At 47.4% G+C, this 20,786-nt stretch overlaps 2 protein-coding genes across 6 annotated transcripts in view; one reads left to right on the top strand and one right to left on the bottom strand.

The window, feature by feature from the left end:
- MAPKAP1 (MAPK associated protein 1) overlaps nucleotides 1–4,743 on the bottom strand; it is a 101,340-nt gene extending 96,597 nt beyond the window's left edge. For both annotated transcript variants that reach the window (XM_032200021.1, XM_032200022.1), the window contains exon 1: nucleotides 4,725–4,743. The gene's annotated coding sequence lies outside the window, so the exon portion shown is untranslated. The remainder of the gene's footprint in view (nucleotides 1–4,724) is intronic.
- Nucleotides 4,744–5,139: 396 nt separating this feature from the next.
- The window catches only part of PBX3 (PBX homeobox 3), a 111,509-nt gene continuing 95,862 nt past the window's right edge, over nucleotides 5,140–20,786 (top strand). For 2 of the 4 annotated variants that reach the window (XM_032200023.1, XM_032200027.1), the window contains exons 1-2: nucleotides 7,954–8,568; nucleotides 9,321–9,394. In XM_032200023.1, the coding sequence (XP_032055914.1) occupies nucleotides 8,372–8,568; nucleotides 9,321–9,394 (271 nt within the window). In that variant the 5' untranslated portion in view covers nucleotides 7,954–8,371. Of the gene's footprint in view, nucleotides 5,238–5,518; nucleotides 6,788–7,953; nucleotides 8,569–9,320; nucleotides 9,395–20,786 lie in introns of those variants that run through there. The other 2 variants (XM_032200025.1, XM_032200026.1) reach the window with 2 other exon arrangements.

Raw genomic sequence — 20,786 nt, 5'->3', positions numbered from 1 at the left:
AATATACTTCAAAATTTATGATTCAGGTTATATGAAATAATTTCACAGTTAACTTCTGTCTGCAATTGCTGAAGAAATGGTTCTGGTTATCTACATTCGCAGCAGTACAAATAATCAAAACCCTTGAATGCCAGACGGAGCCCTGTGCACGCAGGATAAAGGGAAGTGAAAAGCAATATATGAAAATTCAAGTTTACGTTTCAACAAAAGCTCAAGTGCCTTTAAGAATGAATACTTATTTAGAGAAGCTGTCATTTATGCTCAGGCCTATCATTAAAAAGGAAATAATCATTTAAAAGGTGCTCTTTCACAAGTGAAGCTGGAATTTGAAAGTTACGATGAGAAACAATACCTTACACACAACTTTCAGCAAATTCTGTGTCAATTTACAATCCTGTATATCAGTCTGGCATCGGATACGTATTTCTGCCTGCACAAACCGCTCGGAACTTGGCTTTATTTTTGCTGTCACGCTAGGCAGGACACAAGGTACACCAAATTCAATATTTTAGTTACTGAGCTTTAGGGAAGGAGGGAGAGAATATCGGAGTCTACATGGAAACAACACACTCTTCTCTGGTTGTTTCCTGATCTTGTCAAATCTTCATTTAGTTGCAAACAAGTTGGTTCTCAGCTAACCTACGCTATCTTGCATCAAGATTTTACGCAAATAAATAAGTATAAAAAAATGCAGAGATTATAAATTAGGGCAGACAAATCTGTATCTAGACTCATGCCTGCAAAGAGCATTCTATCAATATAGTGAAATGCTAATCTCCTAATTAACAACCTAATTAGGTAATTATGGCTTTGCAGAGGGATGCCTAAATGAAATATGACAACATGGTCACCTCTTTATATGGCACCTGTGGGCCTTTTCAGCTGTCACTGCAAAGAGTGCAATATCAATTTGAACAGATGACAAAGTGTTGTCATTTTTCATTCTGATATTGTACTGAATGCTTTGGATAGAAACAGTTTAGAGAAGCGGCATCTTGCCTGTGTGTTTTTTTTTTTTTTTTTTTCCCTAATCTAAATATGTGCAAACACTTTGCTTAATTTTTAATGGCTATGATTACGCTTATTTTTCCATCCTGGCTAGCAGGCATTCCCTGTCACACACTACACCCGCAGTGCCAGGCTGTAATGACCCCACGCGCTGCAACCACCGCGGCCTATTTCCCCAGCCTGCGTTTGGGAGAATTTGCTATCCAAAAAAAACACAATTATTTTCATTTGTTTTTAAGACTGTTGATTTTAAAATAACAAACCAGACCAGGATAGCTTTTAAACAACAGATTGCAATTTCCTTCTGTTCTTATTCCTGGTGAGCACCCTGTCCACAAACGGGGGGCAGCAGCCGCTGCCCGTGCAGCAGGGAGGCCGAGTGCACGTCTGTGGGCACAGACAGCTGGAGGGAAGGCTTTCAGCAGTGACATGACACTTCTACATGAAACCACAGCTTATCACTCACTTGCCTAAAACACTAAAAGACGATGTGTTAAGCTTTAGTTTTCCTAGGATGCTCGTATATAACATCGACTTGCAAACAGAAGGCTGCAAGCACGGGCTCAAGCTTCTCAAATGCTACGCTGCACTTTCTGTTCTGGCTCTTCATGCTATAGCATTCAGGAGCCTAAAAAAAACATTGATCTTTCAAAGACTTTCCCTGATACTATTGAACACATACCCTGTACAAATTCAGTCTTCAACAAGAAATGACCGAAATAGAAAGCTTCAACATTCTACCCTTTTGTGGCCCGTATAATATCGAGAGTCTGAAGGAGGCTTTCTAAGGCCACCTCCAAGCCCTTCAGACCGTTTTGAAGGGACGCAGCTCTGCCTGGATGTTCCTGAGCACGGCTCACTACCTGGGTCTCCACCACAAGCAGTGTGTGAGGAGCTGTCCAGGAGCCACCCGTGTCCACCTCGCACAGCTGCTTTGCACAGAGCCTGCCTGCAGGTGCTGAAGCCCAACTTGTCTCAACGGTGTTTCAAGCACAGGGAGGGCTGCAGCCTTACCACTCGTGCTCTGGGGCGACTCAGGGCAAAGGCCGAGTCCTGCTGCACCTACCATAACTCCACAGGATCTGCAAAGAGCCCCAGAGCCACAAACACGCCTGCTGCTCCCCGATGCTGACGTGCAGCCGGGTTCACACGGCTGGAGCCCGTCAGTTTCCTGGCCACGTGAGACCCACCTGCACTTGTCTGAGCCAGCTCACCAGTCCACTCTCAGAACCGTGCTGCTGCTGTGCAACCGCACCGTCGGATTTTAGCTGGAGGGAGTACGTCCCCTCCGAGCATCCGACACGGGATTACAGAGCTCTGGGTCATTCACAGAATGACAATTCAGAATTGCACTTAGAGTTCCCATCTTAAAACAGGACTATCAAAAATTATGTACATATATACACACATATATATCTCAGATGCCACCAACTGTATATTCAGCTTTGCTGGATAATTTATTTTTGTAGTTTAGTCTGAACTGGAATATTTTGATGGTTTTCAAACATAACATAACCCTTTCTGTAACAGTACTCCAGACGTCGGTTTTCAACAAAACAATCACATTCAGTCCCAGAAAATGTGACCCTATATTACCAAGACATTACCCTAGAAGTATTTTACACAAAACGCTCATTCTGTATATACCAACCCTAAGAGTACACCCATAAAGGTAGATTTGAAATGCAGACAGTAAATCTAGCCACAAACACAACTTTCTGCAAGGCACACACGTGATGGCAAACAGGGAGTGAAAGAGAGAGAGAAGAGTAGTCTACTAGAATTTAATTCTAACAACTTTTAAGAACTCCTGTTCCCTATATGTAGATTTAACAGTGAAACCAGCAATTCCTTGCACCTTTCCTCCAAGCTCCCAGTTTAGTTCAGCAATACTACTCTAATTCTTGTCTAGTTTTTCGCACCTGAGGTGAAACTTGAATGACAAGTGAGTGTTTATTTCCTTCTTTCATACATTCTGTAGTGTTTATTTGTTTAATGGAAGTACAAATCAAAAGACGTTGAATGTGAAACAGCCTTTTTTCATTTTGTTGCCACTCTACTTCTCGCTGCACAAACATATTTTTATGGCGTAAAAGCATAGCTTTGAATGAGCACGACTGTAACCTTGTTTTCATAATGTAACAGACTGCAACCTCTTCTGACTTGCAGAAGCATTCATAAGCAAAATATCTGCTTAAAAAACTTCCACGACATCAAGCCTCTTTGGTACTCCGTGTCAAATGTAACTGGACAGGTACGCGCTGGTTCAGCAATCGATGAGCATCTCCCTTTTCTCTGGCCTTTATCTTTTGTCTGGACAAAATTTTGGTCTTTCTTCTTCACCGGCAGACAAAGCGTAATATGTTTAAGAACCTTTGTCTTGCTTTCAGAGTAAGCGATTTAGAGAGCACATCTCAAGCAAAAAGGAAACGAGGCAGAGATTACGTTTGTGTTGTCTCGTACAAGAAACTTGTAGACAACAAACCGCTAGGTCTCCCGGTTTAATAAAGCTGCTCAGCACACACAGCGCGTGTCAGAACACATACTGGGATCTGTCAGAAGTGCTGCCTAACAAAGTCCTCATTTGGCCACTTCTGACAAATGCAGAACTGCTGCTAGCAAAACATAAGGCAACGAACTCACCGCAAGGTGTATCTCAAGCATAACGCAGTGCCACAACCACAATTACCACGGCACCAAACGATAACGGTTTGCAGTGCTGATGGCACTGTGGCAGCACTCTGTGCTACGAGGCCCAGCACCATCACCACCTGCTTCTGCAGCCCTACACCACGGCAGTGCTGGCCTGCCCCTTCCCGGGGCCTGCAGGCAGGGCCTGAAGGCAGCCTCAGCCCTGCCGCCACCTTCCCAGAGATGATACTTGGTCCTGGGGCCACCTTCCCAGAGGTGACACTCAGTCCCCTAGGCAAAGGCAGCCCGGAGCAGCCCGTGAGGAGCAGCTGGTCCTGCCCCGGGGTGCACAGCCTGCACCCTACTTACTCCTTGTCCTGCTCGTGAGTGTAAGCGGCCTTTTGCAGGTGCACACGCCGGTCTGTTTCTCACAGAACTCTGTAAGGCTGGGAAAGCTGCGCTGCAGGAGGCACAGCGCGGGTCATGCTGCCAAGCTGCTTAAACTTCTGAGGCCTCTGTTGAGCAAGAGGAGAAGCGGCACAGCGCGCCGGCTGTCAGGTTTGTCACTCGTTGCAGCTGGGGGGCACGGTCAGATGCAGCACCTCCGCTGCTCCCAGCGCCCCACCGGGGTTATTTGGGTACAGGTCCGTGCCGGGGCAGCGATCTCAGCTTCGTAACCCAACCCTAAGCGTCCACCAGCAGCTCTGCTCCGAGCCTGACAGCCCGGCAGAGCCGAACCCAAAGCGATGCCCTCGAAGGGCCCCGGCCGGGCTCCGCCGCTGCCCGACCCGGAGCCCCCGGCCTGCCCCCAGCCTGCCCCCGGCCAGCCCCCGGCCTGCCCCCAGCGCGGGCGGCGGCGCCCCCCGGGCCCCCAGCAGCGCTCGGACCGCGCCCGCAGCAACGCCCCGGGACTGCGCGCACCGACACGGCCGGGCCGGGCAATGCAGGGCCGGGCCGGGCAGGGCCGGGCCGGGCAGGGCCGGTCCCCGCCCGCTGCGCCCCCGGGGACCCGCCGCGGGCTGGAGGCCACCGAGGCCGGGCGGCGCCGGGCACGCACCGCGCCCCCCGCTCTGCTCCGCACTTACGGGCCGGGCCGGGCCGGGCTGCGCCGCTCCGCGGGGCCGCGCCGGGCCTTGGCCGCCGCCTGCTCCCCGCGGCGGGGCCGGGGCCGGGGCCGGGGCCGGGGCCGGGCCGGGGACGCGGCGGCAGCGGAGAGCTGGGCCGCGCCGCGACCCGGAAGCGCCGCCCCCGGATGTGACGATGGCGGCGGCGGCTCCGCCGGGCGCGTGCGTGGGGCAGGGGCCGGTGGCGGCGCCCCCGGGCGCGGCGAGGCCCTGGGACGGGGCCGCCCCCAGCCCCCGGCCCCCGGCCCCGGCCGCGGCCAAGGCCCGGCCCGGCCCGCGCCGTGCGTTTGGCGGCTGCAGGGGCCGGGCCCGCCCCCGAGGCCCCGCCGGGTCGGGTGACACCGTCCCGAGTGCTCAGGGCGCTGAGCGGGAGCGTTCCCAAAGCAGACACCGCCCCGGCCATAGCTCCGCCAGATCCTCACTGAGGAAAGCCCCGGTAGTTCCCTTGCCCAGCCGCACTCACTGCAAGTAAAGGTAACGCTTTCCCGACGAGGCTGTACCAGTTACTCCCAGACCTTGTTTGACCTGTCAACACTGCGCTGTGTTTCTCTCTGTGTTGTGATTTGTGAACCTCCCACATAGCGCTTGATACGCAAGCATAAAGGTGCTGCATTTAGACAAACGGAACTTCTGCAATCCCCTGTATTTAACAGTTCTGGTTAAATAAACTTAACAATTCTGGTATTGTTTGAAAACATGAGAAATGTTGGACTGGGTTAGCCCAGTGTTCCCTCTGACTCGTATTTTCTCTCCAGCAGACTACAGCAGATGCTGTTTTGGAGCGGGCAGATGAGCTTGGCCACTCTCGGCGGTCCGTGTGCTCCAGACTCGCAGACTGTCCAGGACTGGAGATGTTCACGGGTCCTTTTAGCACGCGTTTTCCATTTGTACCTGTTTATGGCCCGCTGGCCAGGCATTTCTGCAGTCGCTTTTTAAACTTGCCAACGCAGCCTGCCTCCACCATCTCCCGTGGCAATAACAAGACAATAGTGGTTAGTTTCTCAGCAAACCATGACCTAGCAGTCTCTAAACAGCTGTACACTTCGACAAAAAGCAAGCTTTAAAAGGGATGTTACCAGACGGCTGTGAAAAGAATTAGAGTGCCACCAAAGGCTCTGGTGTGAAGACGTCTGTGTGATCCCGCGAAGGGCAGGTAATGGAGCCTGGCATCGGTGGCCAACTGAAGGCGAGGAACTGAAGCTGCTCTAACAAGTGACAGACAATGGGTAGCGTAAGGACATAACCAAGAGCAAAGCAGAGCACAGAGAGTCATTCTCCAGCCGTCATCTCATGCTGTAATTACCTGACTCAGCCTGATAAACTAGTAGAAAAAACAACCCTGAAGATGAGCTTTCTGATGATTTAGTGAAGCGAACTGGAGCACCACGGGGTGAGCTCAGCACCAGAGCTGGCACAGGGGCAGCAGCGTCCCGTTCATTTCAGTGCCAGCCAGCCACTGGAATCGCTCAGCTGTTCTGGGAGACTTCGCCCTCAGTGGACAAATGCAAACGGGTTTGTGAAATATTCAGAATAATAATCATAAAAAAGTATCTTTGGAGTAGAGCTCTTACCAAAGCTGGATGACACTAAGAACACATCTGTTTAGGCCAGAAAATGCCACAGTAATTAAGATAGAAGATAATTAGAATTTGAGTAAGCGTGCTAATTGCTTGGAGGAACGGTAAAAGCCTGGCTCTGCTCCCCAGAATAGCGGCCAAGCGTGGGACGTGGCCGAGCCCCAGCCCCAGGGGATGCCATCCAGGTTACGGCGCTGGGTGAAGGTGTGATGAGGGCGATGCCAGCCGTGACTGAGAGCCCCGCTGAGCCGCACGGAGCCGAGCGGGCAGCCGCACGCCCGGGGGTGTCGCAGAGACGCGGACGCGGCTTGAGTTTGGACGGGCTCCTTCCAGCCGCACCGCGACCATCGCACAGCGCCGGGGCTCCCGGCCGCAGGACCCGGCCCTTTCCGGCCCCTGGAGCTGGGCTGGCGCCGCGGGACGCCTGAGGGGAGCCGCGCGGGGCAGGTGGGTGACGGCGGCGGGGGGCAGCTTCGCTTCGGGCTGCGGGAGGGCGGCGGGAGCCGGGCCCCGGGGAGCCCCGGGGAGCCGCGGCCTCAGGCGGCCCCCCCAGGCCCGGCCCTGCCCTGCCCGGCGTGCGGCGAGGCCTGTGCCGCGCGTTCCCATAGCAACGAGGGCGGGGCCGGAGCGGCGCTCGGGCCGGGCACGTGACCGTTCGAACGGCCCAATCGCAAGTTTCTCGGCCGGGGGGGGCGGGGCCCGTCGGGGGCGGGCTGCTCGGGCCCCGCCCCGCGCGCTCTGAGTGGCCGCGGCCGCCGCCAGCGCCCGCCCCCGCGCGCTCCGATTGGCCGCCGCGCCCGCCGCTCCCGGCCCGCCCCGCCCCCCGGGGAGCGCCGCCGCGGCCCGGCCCGGCGGGAGCCGCGACCCCGCGGAGCCGCAGCCGGAGCCGGAGCCGGGCACGGCGGCGGCGGCCACGCCCGGCGGGGCGGGGCGGGGCGGGGCGGGGCGGGGCGGGCGGCGGGCGGCGGGCGGGGGCGGGGCGGGGGCGGGGCGCGGCGGGCCCACGTCCCTGCCGGCGGCCGCGGCGCTGCTCACAGGGTGACACGTCTGCGGGGTGAGTGAGTGGCGTTGGCAGGCTGTCAATCCCTCACGGAGCGGCCATCAAACACCATAAAACACACACCGGCACCGCGCCGCCGGCCCCATAAATCCCGGCCGGCCGGTATTTTTGCACATTGCTTTGCAGAGAGTGTGTAATTAATTTTTTTACAGTTCTTTCCCCTTTATTTCCGCTCTTTTCTTCGCGCGAGTCCAAACTTTTGATCGCTGCTGTTTCCCCCCGTTGCACAGACTTGGGACCATTTGTTATTTTTGGGGGGAGGGCAATTAATTTTTTTTTTTTTTTTCCCTCTGTGATTGTGTTTTCCTGGCTTTTTTTTTTTTTTTTTTTTTTATGTTGCAATTTGGGGGTGGGGGTGCTCGCTCGGTTTGTTGTGGTTTTTGCTGTTTGCCACCCTCCTAACTTCTTCGGGATTTGCAAGCAAGTTTTTTGATTTTTTTTTTTTTTTTTTTTTTACTTTTTTCATCTTTTTGCAAAGAAGATTTTTGGACAAGTGGGGAAAGACATAAAAAGCAACAATAAAAATAAAAAAGGGGAGAAAAAAAAAAAAAAAAAAAAAGCTTTGGAGCAAGATTGTACCAAGGAAAGAAAACTGCAAAGAAACCTTATCAAGTCATTTATCCCAGCCGCAGATATGATGATGATGAAAGAAGACTGTAACTAAAGAAGAGAGTGATTTACTGCGCTGGAAAGCAGAAGAGAGTGGAATAAACTGCCGAGACCCGGTCCAAACACAGATACTGATTTTTCGTTGTTGTTGTCGATCTGGTTTTTGCCTTTTTATTTATTTCTCTTTTCGCGCGTGTGCGCGCGAGGACAGAGCGAGGAGTCAGGAACTGAGACTGACTTCGGGAGCCGGAGACCGCCTCGCCTTTTCCTCCCGCAGCCCCCGCTCCGCTCCCCGCCGGCGGCGCAGCCCGCTCCCCGCCGCTCCGCCCGGCAGCATCGATCGGGCTGCGGCGGAGGCCGGCATGGACGAGCAGTCCAGGATGCTGCAGACTCTGGCCGGCGTGAACCTGGCCGGGCACTCGGTGCAGGGGGGCATGGCTCTGCCTCCTCCCCACGGACACGAAGGGGCCGACGGCGACGGCAGGAAGCAGGACATCGGGGACATCCTCCATCAGATCATGACCATCACTGACCAAAGCCTGGATGAGGCACAAGCAAAGTTGGTTTCGTCTCATTAAACCTTGTCTTGTTGTGTGTGTGGGTTTTGTTCCTCTGCTCCCCGCTGCTCCGCGGACAGCCGGCGCCTCACCGGCACAGCAACTCCCGAGCGCTGCAGCAGAGCTCGCACGCAGCCGAGGCCGAGGCGGAGCGGCTGTGACCGTTTTTGTTGTTGTTCCGATCAAACAAGCAGAGCCCCGCGCCGCGCCGCCCGGCTCGGCTGCAGCCCGGCGCTGTCGGGGCGCCTCAGCCCGGCTCGGCCGCGGTCCCGGTCCCGCTCCCGGTCCCCGTCCCGGTCCCGCTCCCGCTCCCGCTCCCCGCGGCTCCGCCGGGCCCCGTAACTTTGTGTCCCGGCCGCCCCCCGCCCCGGGCGGCGGCAGCCGAGCGCCGAAGCCTCCGGGGGTCGGTGCCGGGGGAGCCCGCGCCGGCCCCGCCGCGGCCCGGCCGAACAAAGGCGGCCGGCTCCAGGGGTGCCCCCGGCCCCCATCCATCAGGCGCCGGCCGCGGCCCCGCGCTGCTTCGCGCTGCCCGCAGGTGAGGCGCGGGGCCCCGCGCCGCCCGGGCCCGCTGTCACGGCGCCGGCCGCGGTGATGGATGGCGGCGGCGGGGCGGCCCGGGGGCCCCGGCTCGGCTCGGCGCGGCCCGGCCCGGCCCCGCGGCGCGGCCTCCCCCGGCCCGGAGCGGGGCCCCTCGGCCTGGCGCGGCGGCGGGCGCCATGTTCGGGCGCTAACGGCTCTCTGTGCTCTCTTGCAGGAAGCACGCGCTCAACTGCCACAGGATGAAGCCCGCGCTCTTCAGCGTCCTCTGCGAGATCAAGGAGAAAACAGGTAAGGGGCGCCGCAGCCATCTTGGGCCGCCGCGGAGCGCCCGGCCCGGCACAGAGCGGCCCCGCGCTGCGGAGCGGCCCCGGCCCCGGCCCCGGCCCGCAACTCGCCCCGGGCCGCTCCGCTCCGCTCCGCTCCGGGCCGCTCCGTGTCGTGCCGGGCCCGCCCGCGGAGCCGCGGCCGGCGCTGCCCCAGGTGCGGCGGGGCCGCAAAGTTTGCGAGCGGGCGCGGCCGGCGCGGGGCGCGGGGCGCTGCGGGGCAGGGCAGAGCCCAACGCAGCCGCGGCCCCCGGAGCGCGGCCCCCGCGCGGGCCCCGTGCCGCTGGGAAGAGGCGAGAGGCTGGGAAAGCGGCGGGCGCCCTGACCCCAGCGTGCTACAGAGCGCAGCGAAGCTTTAGTTGTTCTCCGGCGATGACATTTTACATGCCACAAACCTTACTCTCGAGTGTACAAAAATATATCGGTATTTTTTTTTTTTTCTGGGCTACGTTAATGAGACAGTAATAAATGCTGTACTTTTTCTTAAAGGCATTTATTTTTTTTTTTTTCAAATTTTTGACATCACTGAATTTACAGAGAAATTTATTTTTTGGAGAAAACGATTTTGAAAAGTACTCTGCTTTGCATTATGAGAATAAACCCCCCCTCTTTTTTTTTTTTTCTGATCTGGTTTTAAAAATAAAAATATGCATTGGCTTGCGTTTTTAGCTGTACTCGATATTCGAACACACACAGCCCCCCTAATTGCAAGCTGAACAAATGGGATTATATAGACGAAAACTACAAATGTGAAATCATGCAGTTACCGACCGAGGAGCCCAGAAGCGCGCAGTACTCAGTAAATTATGGTGCTTTATGTCCAAGGGCTTCTTTGCTACCGGGGATCCACTTCAGTTTCTGCTGACAGCTAAGCACTAGGGTATTGACTGTGTTGTGAATATTAAGATTGATTCTGCTTTATATTGCATTATATTACCAGGGATAAGGGGAATGATCCCCCCTTCTGCCCTCCCTCCCCCCGTGCCTGTGTTTTGCCTCGATCAGTTCACGGTGCCTTTCTGTCCTTCTTGGTTTGTGTTTGTTTTCTGTCTTTCTCTAAACTTTCTGCCTGTCCTGCTCCAGAGCTAACCAAGCAACCTGCCCTTGATGTTCAGACATTTTGCAGCAGGCAAATTTCAATTAAGAAGGCAGGCGTAGGTCCTGCGATCACGTTATTTGCACAGGGCTTAGCCTCACTGTTTTGAAAGGAAAGTATAGTCAACCACATGTCAGAGGTGAGTTAAGAAAAAAAAAAAAAACAAGTCTTTTCAGAAGCGGGGATTACTGGCAGAGGGGGGTTCGGTGAGGCCACTGCTGTTGCAGAAGCGAGAGGGAACCTGACAGGAGATTTTGAGATCTGAAATGTTTTTGGGTGTTTTGGTGAAATGTGTGAGTTGAGAAAAATCCTGCCTTTGTGCGCCAAGTATTCGAGCCAAGTTTGCAAGTTATCTCTTTGGTAAAATAGCTGAGAACCAACAAAGAGCAAAGACGTCTGTCTGCCCAAAGGCAGGATCCTGCCAGCCCCAGCAGCACAGGAGAGACAGGATTAATGCACCGAGTGATTGATGGAGATGAATCCACACCCCCACCAAAAACTGTTCCCGCAGGGGGACGTTCACTCAGGGTCTCCCAGTTGAGTTGAAATGTCTGTACAGACTTCAGTCAGTGTGCTACAGCAAAGATAACGTGAAAATAAATTCTAGCTTATTTTCTATAAACTGTTTTCATAGGAAACAGCTCGAACAATTCTGAACTGGAAGGGTAAACAGTCCGAGATGCAATTAAAGCAGAGGCTCCCCCCTCCCCCCCATTGCTCTGCATTGTCTTGTGGTCCAAGTACTTAAATCTGGCTGCAACTGGGTCATGCTCTGGAATTTAATTCCTTTTAATCAGAACCAAAGTTTACCTTGGTGCTGGCGGTGGGAGTTACTGTGATGGCTTTCCCGCTACCTTCTGTGAGAAGGAAGAGAGGTGAGAAGGGAGGCTGGAGCCTATACGTGGAGTGTAATCGCAGTCATGTCTATTCTGAAATAAGTAATGCAGTATTTAAGTCATTTTTATATTGATTTATGTATTTTTTTTTTATATTTTATTAGTTTTCAGTACAGTCAGCAAATAATTCGTGAGGCTGGTAGCGAGACAATATGTGGAGGAATCCCCAGCTGAGGTAGAGCAGCTCTGTCACTTTCCGGCAAGGGTTAACGAATGCATCGCGTTTTTCGAAGCCTTTCTCTCCCTCGCACTTAGGGTTAGGAGCTCACGAGTTTTTTTCCGTGCGGTATTTGCCATGTATAAAGAAATCACTGAGCTTACTGAATTTAGCCTGACATTTCTTTTTTAACATTTTAACATTTTAAAAAGTGCTGCATAATGCATTTAAGAGCCTCGCAGATATTAATAGATATGTGCATTCTTAGAGGCAACCACAAGGTAGCATGGTTTTCATAAAGAAACTAACTGCCACTTATTTCTTTAATTAGTTCAAGGAAAAATGATACCCAAAGTTCTACTGAAGCCCCTCTAATAAAATACAAGGATACGCAAGTGAGAGTCTGTTGGCTCTGTTTGGTTATATTTTACCTGCTCTCTGAGGTGTCGCTTGGAAGTCTTAAAGTTACCTTCCCCAGGCACACTCACATCTGTTGCGTTCCTGCCTATCAGTCTGCCTTGTGTGCCTACCAGTAGGAATCAAAAACTGATCCCTGCCTTTTTTTTTTTTTTTTTTTTTAATAATCTCTCTTATTTACGGACTAAAAATCCTTCAGATTTGTAATCTGATTAACTCTACATTAGTCCGTTGCTATACCTGAGGTACTGGTTTTTCTCATGGAGATAGAAATGAAAATATATTAATTCTTATAGTCTTAAAATGGTTAGGGAATTGCAATTATTTCCCAGTGGAATGACATATTATTACATCCTAGGCTGTGTTGATAGATGATTTGTTTTGTCTGTAAGAATCATTGATACGGATAGGCACACGCATTATAAAAATGTATGAATGCGTGTGCATAGACGCACACACGTATACCTTTATTTATTTATTTATTTATACGGGTCCAACAGAAACAATGATAGCTGCCAACCAAACCCTAATTTACTGTCACCACAAACCCTAAATAGCATTCATTTACTAGTAAAGCCTAATGGCATACATGATGGTTTGCCAGATTTGTGGCCTTTGTGAGGCTTATAAGCAGGACTGACTTGGGAAGATCATAAAACTTAATGAACTTCTCGACTGCAGGAGGTGTCCGCAGGGGAAGAGAAAGGCCTGCTTGGCTGGTTGGGCTGGTTGAACTATTTTTTATGTCTAAAGAGAGAGGAGGAAAATGTTCATTAAAAATGTTCTCCCTTCTTGCAGAGTTTTGGTTTAGAGAATGAAAAAAGAAATAGAAAGGCCAGACAAATAGTGAAGTTAACCATGAGGTTAATTTTTTGCGGTTCCCCATGTAAACTAAAACCTTTACTTTTATCGCTACAACTACAAATAACCATACAGTGCTATTCTGATGTCTGAAGGGCTGTATCATGCATGTATCATGTTGCAAAGCTCCTTATTGATGAAAATGGCCCAACTCTTTTAGGAATGCCCCTTGTCGATATGCTGCAAAATCTGTAAACTGCCTGTTAGGTAACTCCTTGGAGAAAGACTTGCTTCTTGCCTTGTCTTCTACAAGAATTTGAAAATATTAACCCTTTTTTTTCCACTGTTGTTATTTAAAAATCGTATCACGGGATTGTTCCCTTACATAAATTTAAACTTTTCACTGTTTATAAACTGTTATTTAGTGCCATCAACTTGCAATAATTTGCAATAACATGGAATCCTGACAAGGCGATCTGAACATTGAAGGATTCAAAGGGAACAATGAAATAGCACTGATAGCATGCATATACGTACGTGTGTGTGTGTGTATGTATGGTAGCTATTTTCAAAATATCAACAATGATGTTACTGCTATTCAGTTTAGCTATTTAAAATATTTATGTGCAATCCTGGTGTTTTTTTTGAAGGTACTAAATACATATTTTTTATGTACCCTGACTACATAAGGTAGTAATCACTGTGTATTTATGTGCATACATCTTCTCTTCAGCTTAAATTATTTAGCTTTTGTTTCCTTTCTCATGCTTCAGTGTCCAAAATTTTTCATTGAATCATTGGTTATACTTTTGATCTTTTTTTTTAATTGTCAGCAAATGTATTACAAATGATGACGTACAGTAGTGTGCTAGGTCATTTACACTGTCCTTATGGCAATGGCACTGCTTTCCGTTGTAAATGTCCTACTAGTAAAAATAAATTGGATAAAGTATCTTGTTTGTCATTTGATCGTCTGGTTCAAACACATTCACAATGAAAATTCTCTCTCTTTGGTGGATTTCCAGCAGGATACTTCTCTGGATAAGAACACAGGCGGTTGTGGTGATAATTTTCATTAGAAAAAATGTGATACTTTGTCTTGCAGAACCTGTAACTACATAGTATCTTTAGACCATAACATTGTTAGTGCTCCTTGCTATATTTAAATAACAATCTTTGTGTTGATTACCAGGAGCTGTGTTTCCACATCTTTTTTTTTTTTTTTTTTTTTTTTTTTTTTTTCCCTCGCGTAAAGGATAAATTTGGACCTACTTGTCAATACTAATTTAAGTAAGAGCAGGGATTTATTTTATTTTATTTTATTTTATTTTATAGGTATTTTTCATCTCCTTCATTTTATTTTTGAATTTGACACATTTGCTTGTTTATCTGAAAACAGTAAATTATATGAGTTACTGTGTGGTTTATTTTAGGATGCTTGCTGTAAGTTAAGGAATTTTTGCATTCAGGGATAAATTATAATAATAGCATACAGTGAATGCAAGAGTCCCTTTTTACAGGATTTAGCCCATTTATCAAGCTCTATTCCTACAGCTTTCAATGAAAAAGTTGTACGATATGGATATTATGCTGTCTTTTTTCAATTTAAATATTGATTTGTGTGAAACATTAATATAATGATATTTGCAGTCTACCGTAGACAAATATAAGCAGAATTAGACATACTAAATTGTTACAAATGTAATACAATATTTAAATGCATATGAAGACTATATTAATAATTATATAGTAGAGAAAGAGAGTCCAGTTTGTATCTGTTCTCAATTTTTAGACTGTTTTACAGTTCCTTGCACATCATATGTATGATGGTTTGATGAATATTTTTATGACTAATAAGAATGAATACTAAAGCTGTGTACTAATCAGTCAAAATCGGTGGAGAGCTGAGTGTTTTCCTTTTCTTGTATCATTGGGAGAATTAGATGTAGCTGTTTGTATTCCCTGAATTGACACCCTGAGAAGAATGCTTTGTTTGTTTTCTCAGCAGTCATGTTTAATGCTATTCGCTTATCAAGGTGATCAGCATGGTTCAGATAACACATGCCTGACACAGCCTGCCTTTTTTCACCATCATGTTGACCTTTTGTCACATTTGCTTTTCTCTGGTAGGCAATTCATGTCTTTAAGTATGAACGGAGTAAATAATTCACATCAATATTTAATATAAATTATTAAAGTTTCTGTCAGCTCTTATAGTTCATGCTTTTATAAAGTTAGAGTAGTTCATCAGCCAAACAGATGAATTGTGCTTCTCAGCTGGACATTAGAGCTCTTCCATAATGCTGTCTTTACAGTGGAAGTAAACAGGGAATTAAATATGAAAGGAAATGAAGCCTGGTACTTGAATGGTATATATTTTTCAATAATGCACATTCTTTAGAAAGGCTCAAAGTACTAGATAAATATCTATCATTATTTATTTCGTTACTCTCATACTTCATTTTGCCTTCATGTTGCAAACAGAATCGTAGAAAGCCCCACTGACCCCGGCATTTTCTTCTACTCTTTGTTATTAGCCTTCCGCCTGCGCTCCCGCTCCCTTCTTGGGTTAGGTTGGGTGTACTAGCGTGTTTTTTTTTTCCCCTAATGCTCTTTTTCTGCTTTTAAAGATTGATGGGGAGCACCAAGATGATGAGGTCTGAGGTTTTTTTTTTAGTCCTTGTTTATAAACTACAGTTTATATTTTGCAAACAAAATGATCTGTAATTGAAAATAGATTCTGAAAATATTTTCTAAAGAAAAAATGGTCTGATATCTCATGGTAACAGCCATGGTGTATTCATTGCTTCAGGAAGTGGGTAAAAATACCTCGTTTTGCCTAAGAGAATATAGTCAAAATCATTATGCATTTATTTTAATTTTGTACTATTTTAGGTGTTTTACTTGGAATTCTTTTGTTTATGATCAGTTCAGTACATGTTGCACAGTCATACGGGCTGTAACAGTGTCTATGAATCACTGAATACCACGCGTCCTGCAGATCAATCACTTGGGAAGGGGGTGGTTTTGTAGCATGTGTTTACAGGTCAAAACCTTTTGCTATACTTAAGTCATGCATCAACATTTAAAGCTAATCTCTTATTCCTCATTGTCCAGCAGGTGGCTTTTTCATGTATTATTTAATTTTTAATTATAAGTGGAAATTGAATTTAATAATATTATCCTGATTACATTTTTTTTTTTTACACAAACAACAGTTTTTCCATATATCCTGGTATGTATGATAGAGCAAATGAAAGCATCTCGAGATCTTGAAGTATACAATCTAAATTAAGATTCTAAACAGGCATTACAGATGCTGGTAACTTTGGCAATTATCATTTTGTTTGGTGAACAGTAGTAAAACAGTGTGCGGTAAAAGTGTTTAGAGAGAGAGGATAAATAAATTGAACAGTTTTGCAATGCAAAGTGGTTTGTGGTGTTTTTGAGGATTTCTTGGCTCTTGCTTAACTGCTATTGTGAAGCCTGGAGCAGATTTTCCCATTGCTAATGCCCTAGAAGTATTAATTCACTTTGATATGCTAATTAGAGGGCATTATGCAAGAAATGAGATTAAGTGGCAGCATGAAGCCATTTGCCTGTCAGTAAATTGAGAGCTTTAGCATCAGGAGGAGCTTTGTTTTTTCTGAGTTTCTCTTGGTTTTGCATATAAATAAAATTGATTGAAAGGTCTAGAGAAGCTTCTAGAACATTGGTGGTTCTTTTTCTCCTTCTATGATTATTTAAACTTCATGTTAAAGGCTTTCTCTGAATATTAATTGATCTAATGGGAGATACTGAACATGAAGAATTTCATTGTATTCTCAGTTACTGTATCTTAACAAAAGGAAAGTATTAGAATTCTTTGTGTCATCTGATTTTTGTGGTATTATTTTAGCTATATCTTACAGCGCTGCATTATAACCTCTTTGACTGCTAACTGTTACTGTGCTGAAAACTATACCTGCATGGAGGCATTGCTGCCAGTTCTGCTGGTTTTGAGATTTGTGTAACGAGGGCCTGAACAGCTGAAGTCAAATGGTCGGCTTGGATTCCTGGGCAATCAGGCCTTGAACATTTATCATCCCTGCTCCCTTACAGGATTTCCCATGATTTCTTATGTAAATCGCACGTATATTTTCCTTCATTTAGGAAGGAAGGGGTTGTAATATTGACCATAGATTTTATTCAACTGCCAGAAACTGTGTTAAAATAACATTAAGGGATTGACTTACAGCCATAAGAGCGAGGAAATTTGGAGTTAATAGTTAAACTCTGCCCTTAACTCAACTCGTTGAACCTATTTATTAGGGCATATATGATACGTACGATCACTGTGCTGAGACCTCTGCAGTATTAGGATGCTCCAGGATGACTCAGTGACGAGAGTTTCTGATTTAGTTCAAATTTTCCTTTTTTATGTGTGCGTGTGTTTTTTATTCAGCCTTGGAATTTCTTTACTACAGTTTTGTGGTTAGTTTGCTTTTTTTTTTCTTTATATATATATATATATACTGTTTAAAAATATCAGAGAAGTAATTCTGGAAATTGAACAGAAACTTATCAGAAAATAAAAACCAGACCAAACCGAACAAAGCCTCTCTAGTCCTCTTTGCCTGAGTGCTTGCAGAGTGTTTGTGTGCTTGCGTGCCCATCTCCTCCACAGATCATTGTCGCAAAGTCAATCAGGGGAGTAGTGCTAGAGTGACAGTGCTTGTTATGAGCCCCAATAGTTATTTAAAAGAAAGGAAGAAGGATAAAAAAATGCCCCAGAGCTCTGTGCGGGGGCTGTTCGTACTAGATGCACATGGTCTCCCTGATCCTGGCAGCTGAAGTCTATCACTGTTGGGAAATTTTTAACGTGAACCACATAAGACACAAACCACAGCAATTTCTGCAGAGCCGTAGGGGTTTTCGCGTCACTGCCGTACAACCGGCGTGCGCGCGCGCCGCGGGCCTCTGCCTGACACCGCTGCCATCAGCGACCCGCTCTGCCGGGGCGCCCTGCGCGTCCTCCATGGGCACATCGTGGGCAGCCTGAGGACCTGGCGGGTTTCAGTCCCCGGGAGCTCCTGAGCCAGTTGGCCCAAAGAATCTGATCAGGACTTCATCACCCAAAAACTGAAAGTTTTAGTTATCGTGGGGAGCCATTTTGATGCCAGGAAGAGCAGAACGGTGCCTTTTCAGGCACAAAATCAGTGTTTCTCTCAGTAAGCAGAGGAGAGCATCACCCATCTCCAGTTGTTTATTTTGAGTTTGAAATTTTTGAGGAAAAGAACTAAATAATTAAAACATTTTGGGGCCAACCTTAACTTTCTTGGTACCAATACACCCCCAGTGGCATTAATTCTGGTGGAGAGGGTATCTGGAGGGAAAAGCCTGGGATTTCTGGTTTGAATCCTGGTGCTACTGTTGACTTGAGAAGAAAATTTTCTCCTCTCAGCTAAGTGAGGAGAGATGCGGTTATCTGAGCAGGAGCAAACGCAGGCCTTGCCTGCCATCTCACTGAAGTTCATTGAGAAGCTCTCAAATTTTACCTTCTTTGTCTCACTTCTATCTGTAGAATATTATCTATCAGAAGTTTTTGTGAGTTCGTGTTACTTTGGTGTTACATGCTGAAAATTTTATCAAGTATTGAGCATAATTAAAATTGCAATATAAGAAATAATCTTTAAGAACTATTTGCAGTGTCCACTTCATATTCAAATTACGGTGAGCCTAAGTGAGGTCTTACCTCCTGCAGATGAACAGCTTAGACTTCGCTTAGACTTCTGGTTTTCTTTGCTTTAATTAGCAATGTTTGCGTTTTTAATCTATGGTTAGACCTCTAGCAAAAGGCTATCAGGGTTTTCTGACTGTAGTTACTTTGTTTGGTACAGCAGACCATTTGCTCACTGTAGATGGGGATCACTGTTTTTCTTTACTGATAACTTCGCAGATGCAATTACCCACTTGAAAGGGTATTTAAAGCGCTGCTTTCATATATTTGTTGATTAAAGAAGGAAGTGTGCTTTTAGCGAACATTTGTAATTACACAACACCAAAATGTTTGCTTATTTCTTTTATGTGAGATCCTGGTTGCATGATTAACTGTCGCTAGTAAGAACAAGTTACAGTCGATTGTGCAATGATTCTTATTTGACTTCAAGGATGTATTTATTACCATTTTTGAACAAATTATACTAACATGAAAAGTTGTGGAAATGATTGTGCACTAGATAAGGTGATACATTACAGGAGTGGTTGGGTTTATGGAGCTTTATGCCGAGGTTTTCTCAGAAATTATAGCACAGTCCTGTCACTATAAAACCCGGTGATACAGTTGGTAATAACATGCAGTGGAGGTATTTTTAGGTTTTCACTTGTTATTCAAATAGAGTGGGAACTATCAGTTTTTCTATCTCATATTTCTTTCCTTTGTTGTGTGGGGGGAAATTCCCAAGGAATGCAGAGCAGAATCGTGGGGTGCCGAGACCCCGAGCCCCGGCCGGGGTGGAGGCAGAGGCAGAGGCAGAGGCTGTCCCGCCACGCGCTCTCGTGTGGGACGGGGGCAATCCGCCGGCCTTCACAGCTGGGAATTTTTTTGTGAATTATTTCTGAGTTCCTCTCCACTTGTTAGGGCAGTGACGTGATATCGATATGGAGCTTGGGAGCTTATTGACTTGTTGGTTCTTGACCTTTTGACTGTGACCAAGTATAGAAATTGAATGTCTGAAAATTAAATGATAGTCTCCATATACATAAATTCTTGGATGTCAGTGTATTACATGAACTAATTTCGGTTTACCTAAATTTATGGCATTTTGTGCTCAATAAAGGAAATATTTCTTCCTTTCAATATAGTGAGAGTCTAATAATATTGTAGTTGCTAGCACTAAACAAATCAATTTCCTTTTACTGACTGATTATCATAACAGCTGCTGTTTAATCACCGTGATTGTTACGTAACTTTTAAATCTCTAATATTTCGGAAGGGAACAAGCAGCATTGTTTTGCAGCATAATGATGTGATGTTACTTGTGTTGAACCTTACTGCATTTTGTAGGGTTTTAAATTTTTTTTTTTTCAGTATAGTTTAGTAATATTTAATGAAAACTTTCTGAGCAAACTACCTGCTTAAGAAGAGACCTGAAATAACATACAGTCCTTGCCCTGTTTTCCCTGTGGGGGGAAAAAAAAAAAAAAAAAAAAAGGCATTTGTTTTTCCAGTCTGTAGCATAGTTGGGACTAATGAAAATGGGATGCATTAGCCACCAGTATCTTATGAAATTAGCTTCTTGCTATGCACGTGAAAACAGTAAGAGTGGCAGTCCCTGCTCTGCAGCTGAAAGCCAGACTCAGGCCTCCAAACTGGGGTGACAGAACTGGGAATATTGTTCTCTCCGAGAGCTGCAATAAGGCTGTGGTCAGCACTAATGTAAATATTTGTACAACAACCATGTTCTACAGACTCCAATTTAATGGTAAAAATCTGCCCTAAATGCCTCAGTAAATATATGCTGAAGAACAGAAGCCTATTCACTGAAGAAACAATTGACTTTAGCTGCTTTGTTGCTAAAGTGGCCCCCAGTGATGCCGCTGCACGGACCAGATAGCGGAGCTGCGCGGCGGCCTCCGCCTGCGGCCTGCCCGCCACCGCCACCACCACCACCACCGCCAGGGCCGGGGCTGGGGAAGGGGAAGGGGCCTGGGGCTGCGAAGGGGCCTGGGGCTGGGGCTGGGGTTGGGCCTGGGCCTGGGCCCGGGGCTGGGGCTGGGGCCCAGCATCGCCGCCCGCACCCTGCGCGGAGGGGAACTTGTCAATGAAAGAAAAAGAACTGTAATCGCACATTTACATATGCTTCTAATTGTTGATTTGGGGATTTTCTATGAATATAGCTTCACAAAACAGATGCTGTTTAAGAAAAGGGGGAACATAATTTTGTGGGCAATGAATTAAGTGTTTTTGTGGCCCTCTCATCCGTAGCTAGGAGCAGTTTGTGGACCGCGT

Source organism: Aythya fuligula, chromosome 19, assembly GCF_009819795.1.
Source record: "Aythya fuligula isolate bAytFul2 chromosome 19, bAytFul2.pri, whole genome shotgun sequence".
In the NCBI taxonomy this organism is placed as follows: Eukaryota; Metazoa; Chordata; class Aves; order Anseriformes; family Anatidae; genus Aythya; species Aythya fuligula.
Note: the sequence above shows the minus strand (reverse complement) of the source record. Positions and strands in the feature narration are given on the sequence as shown.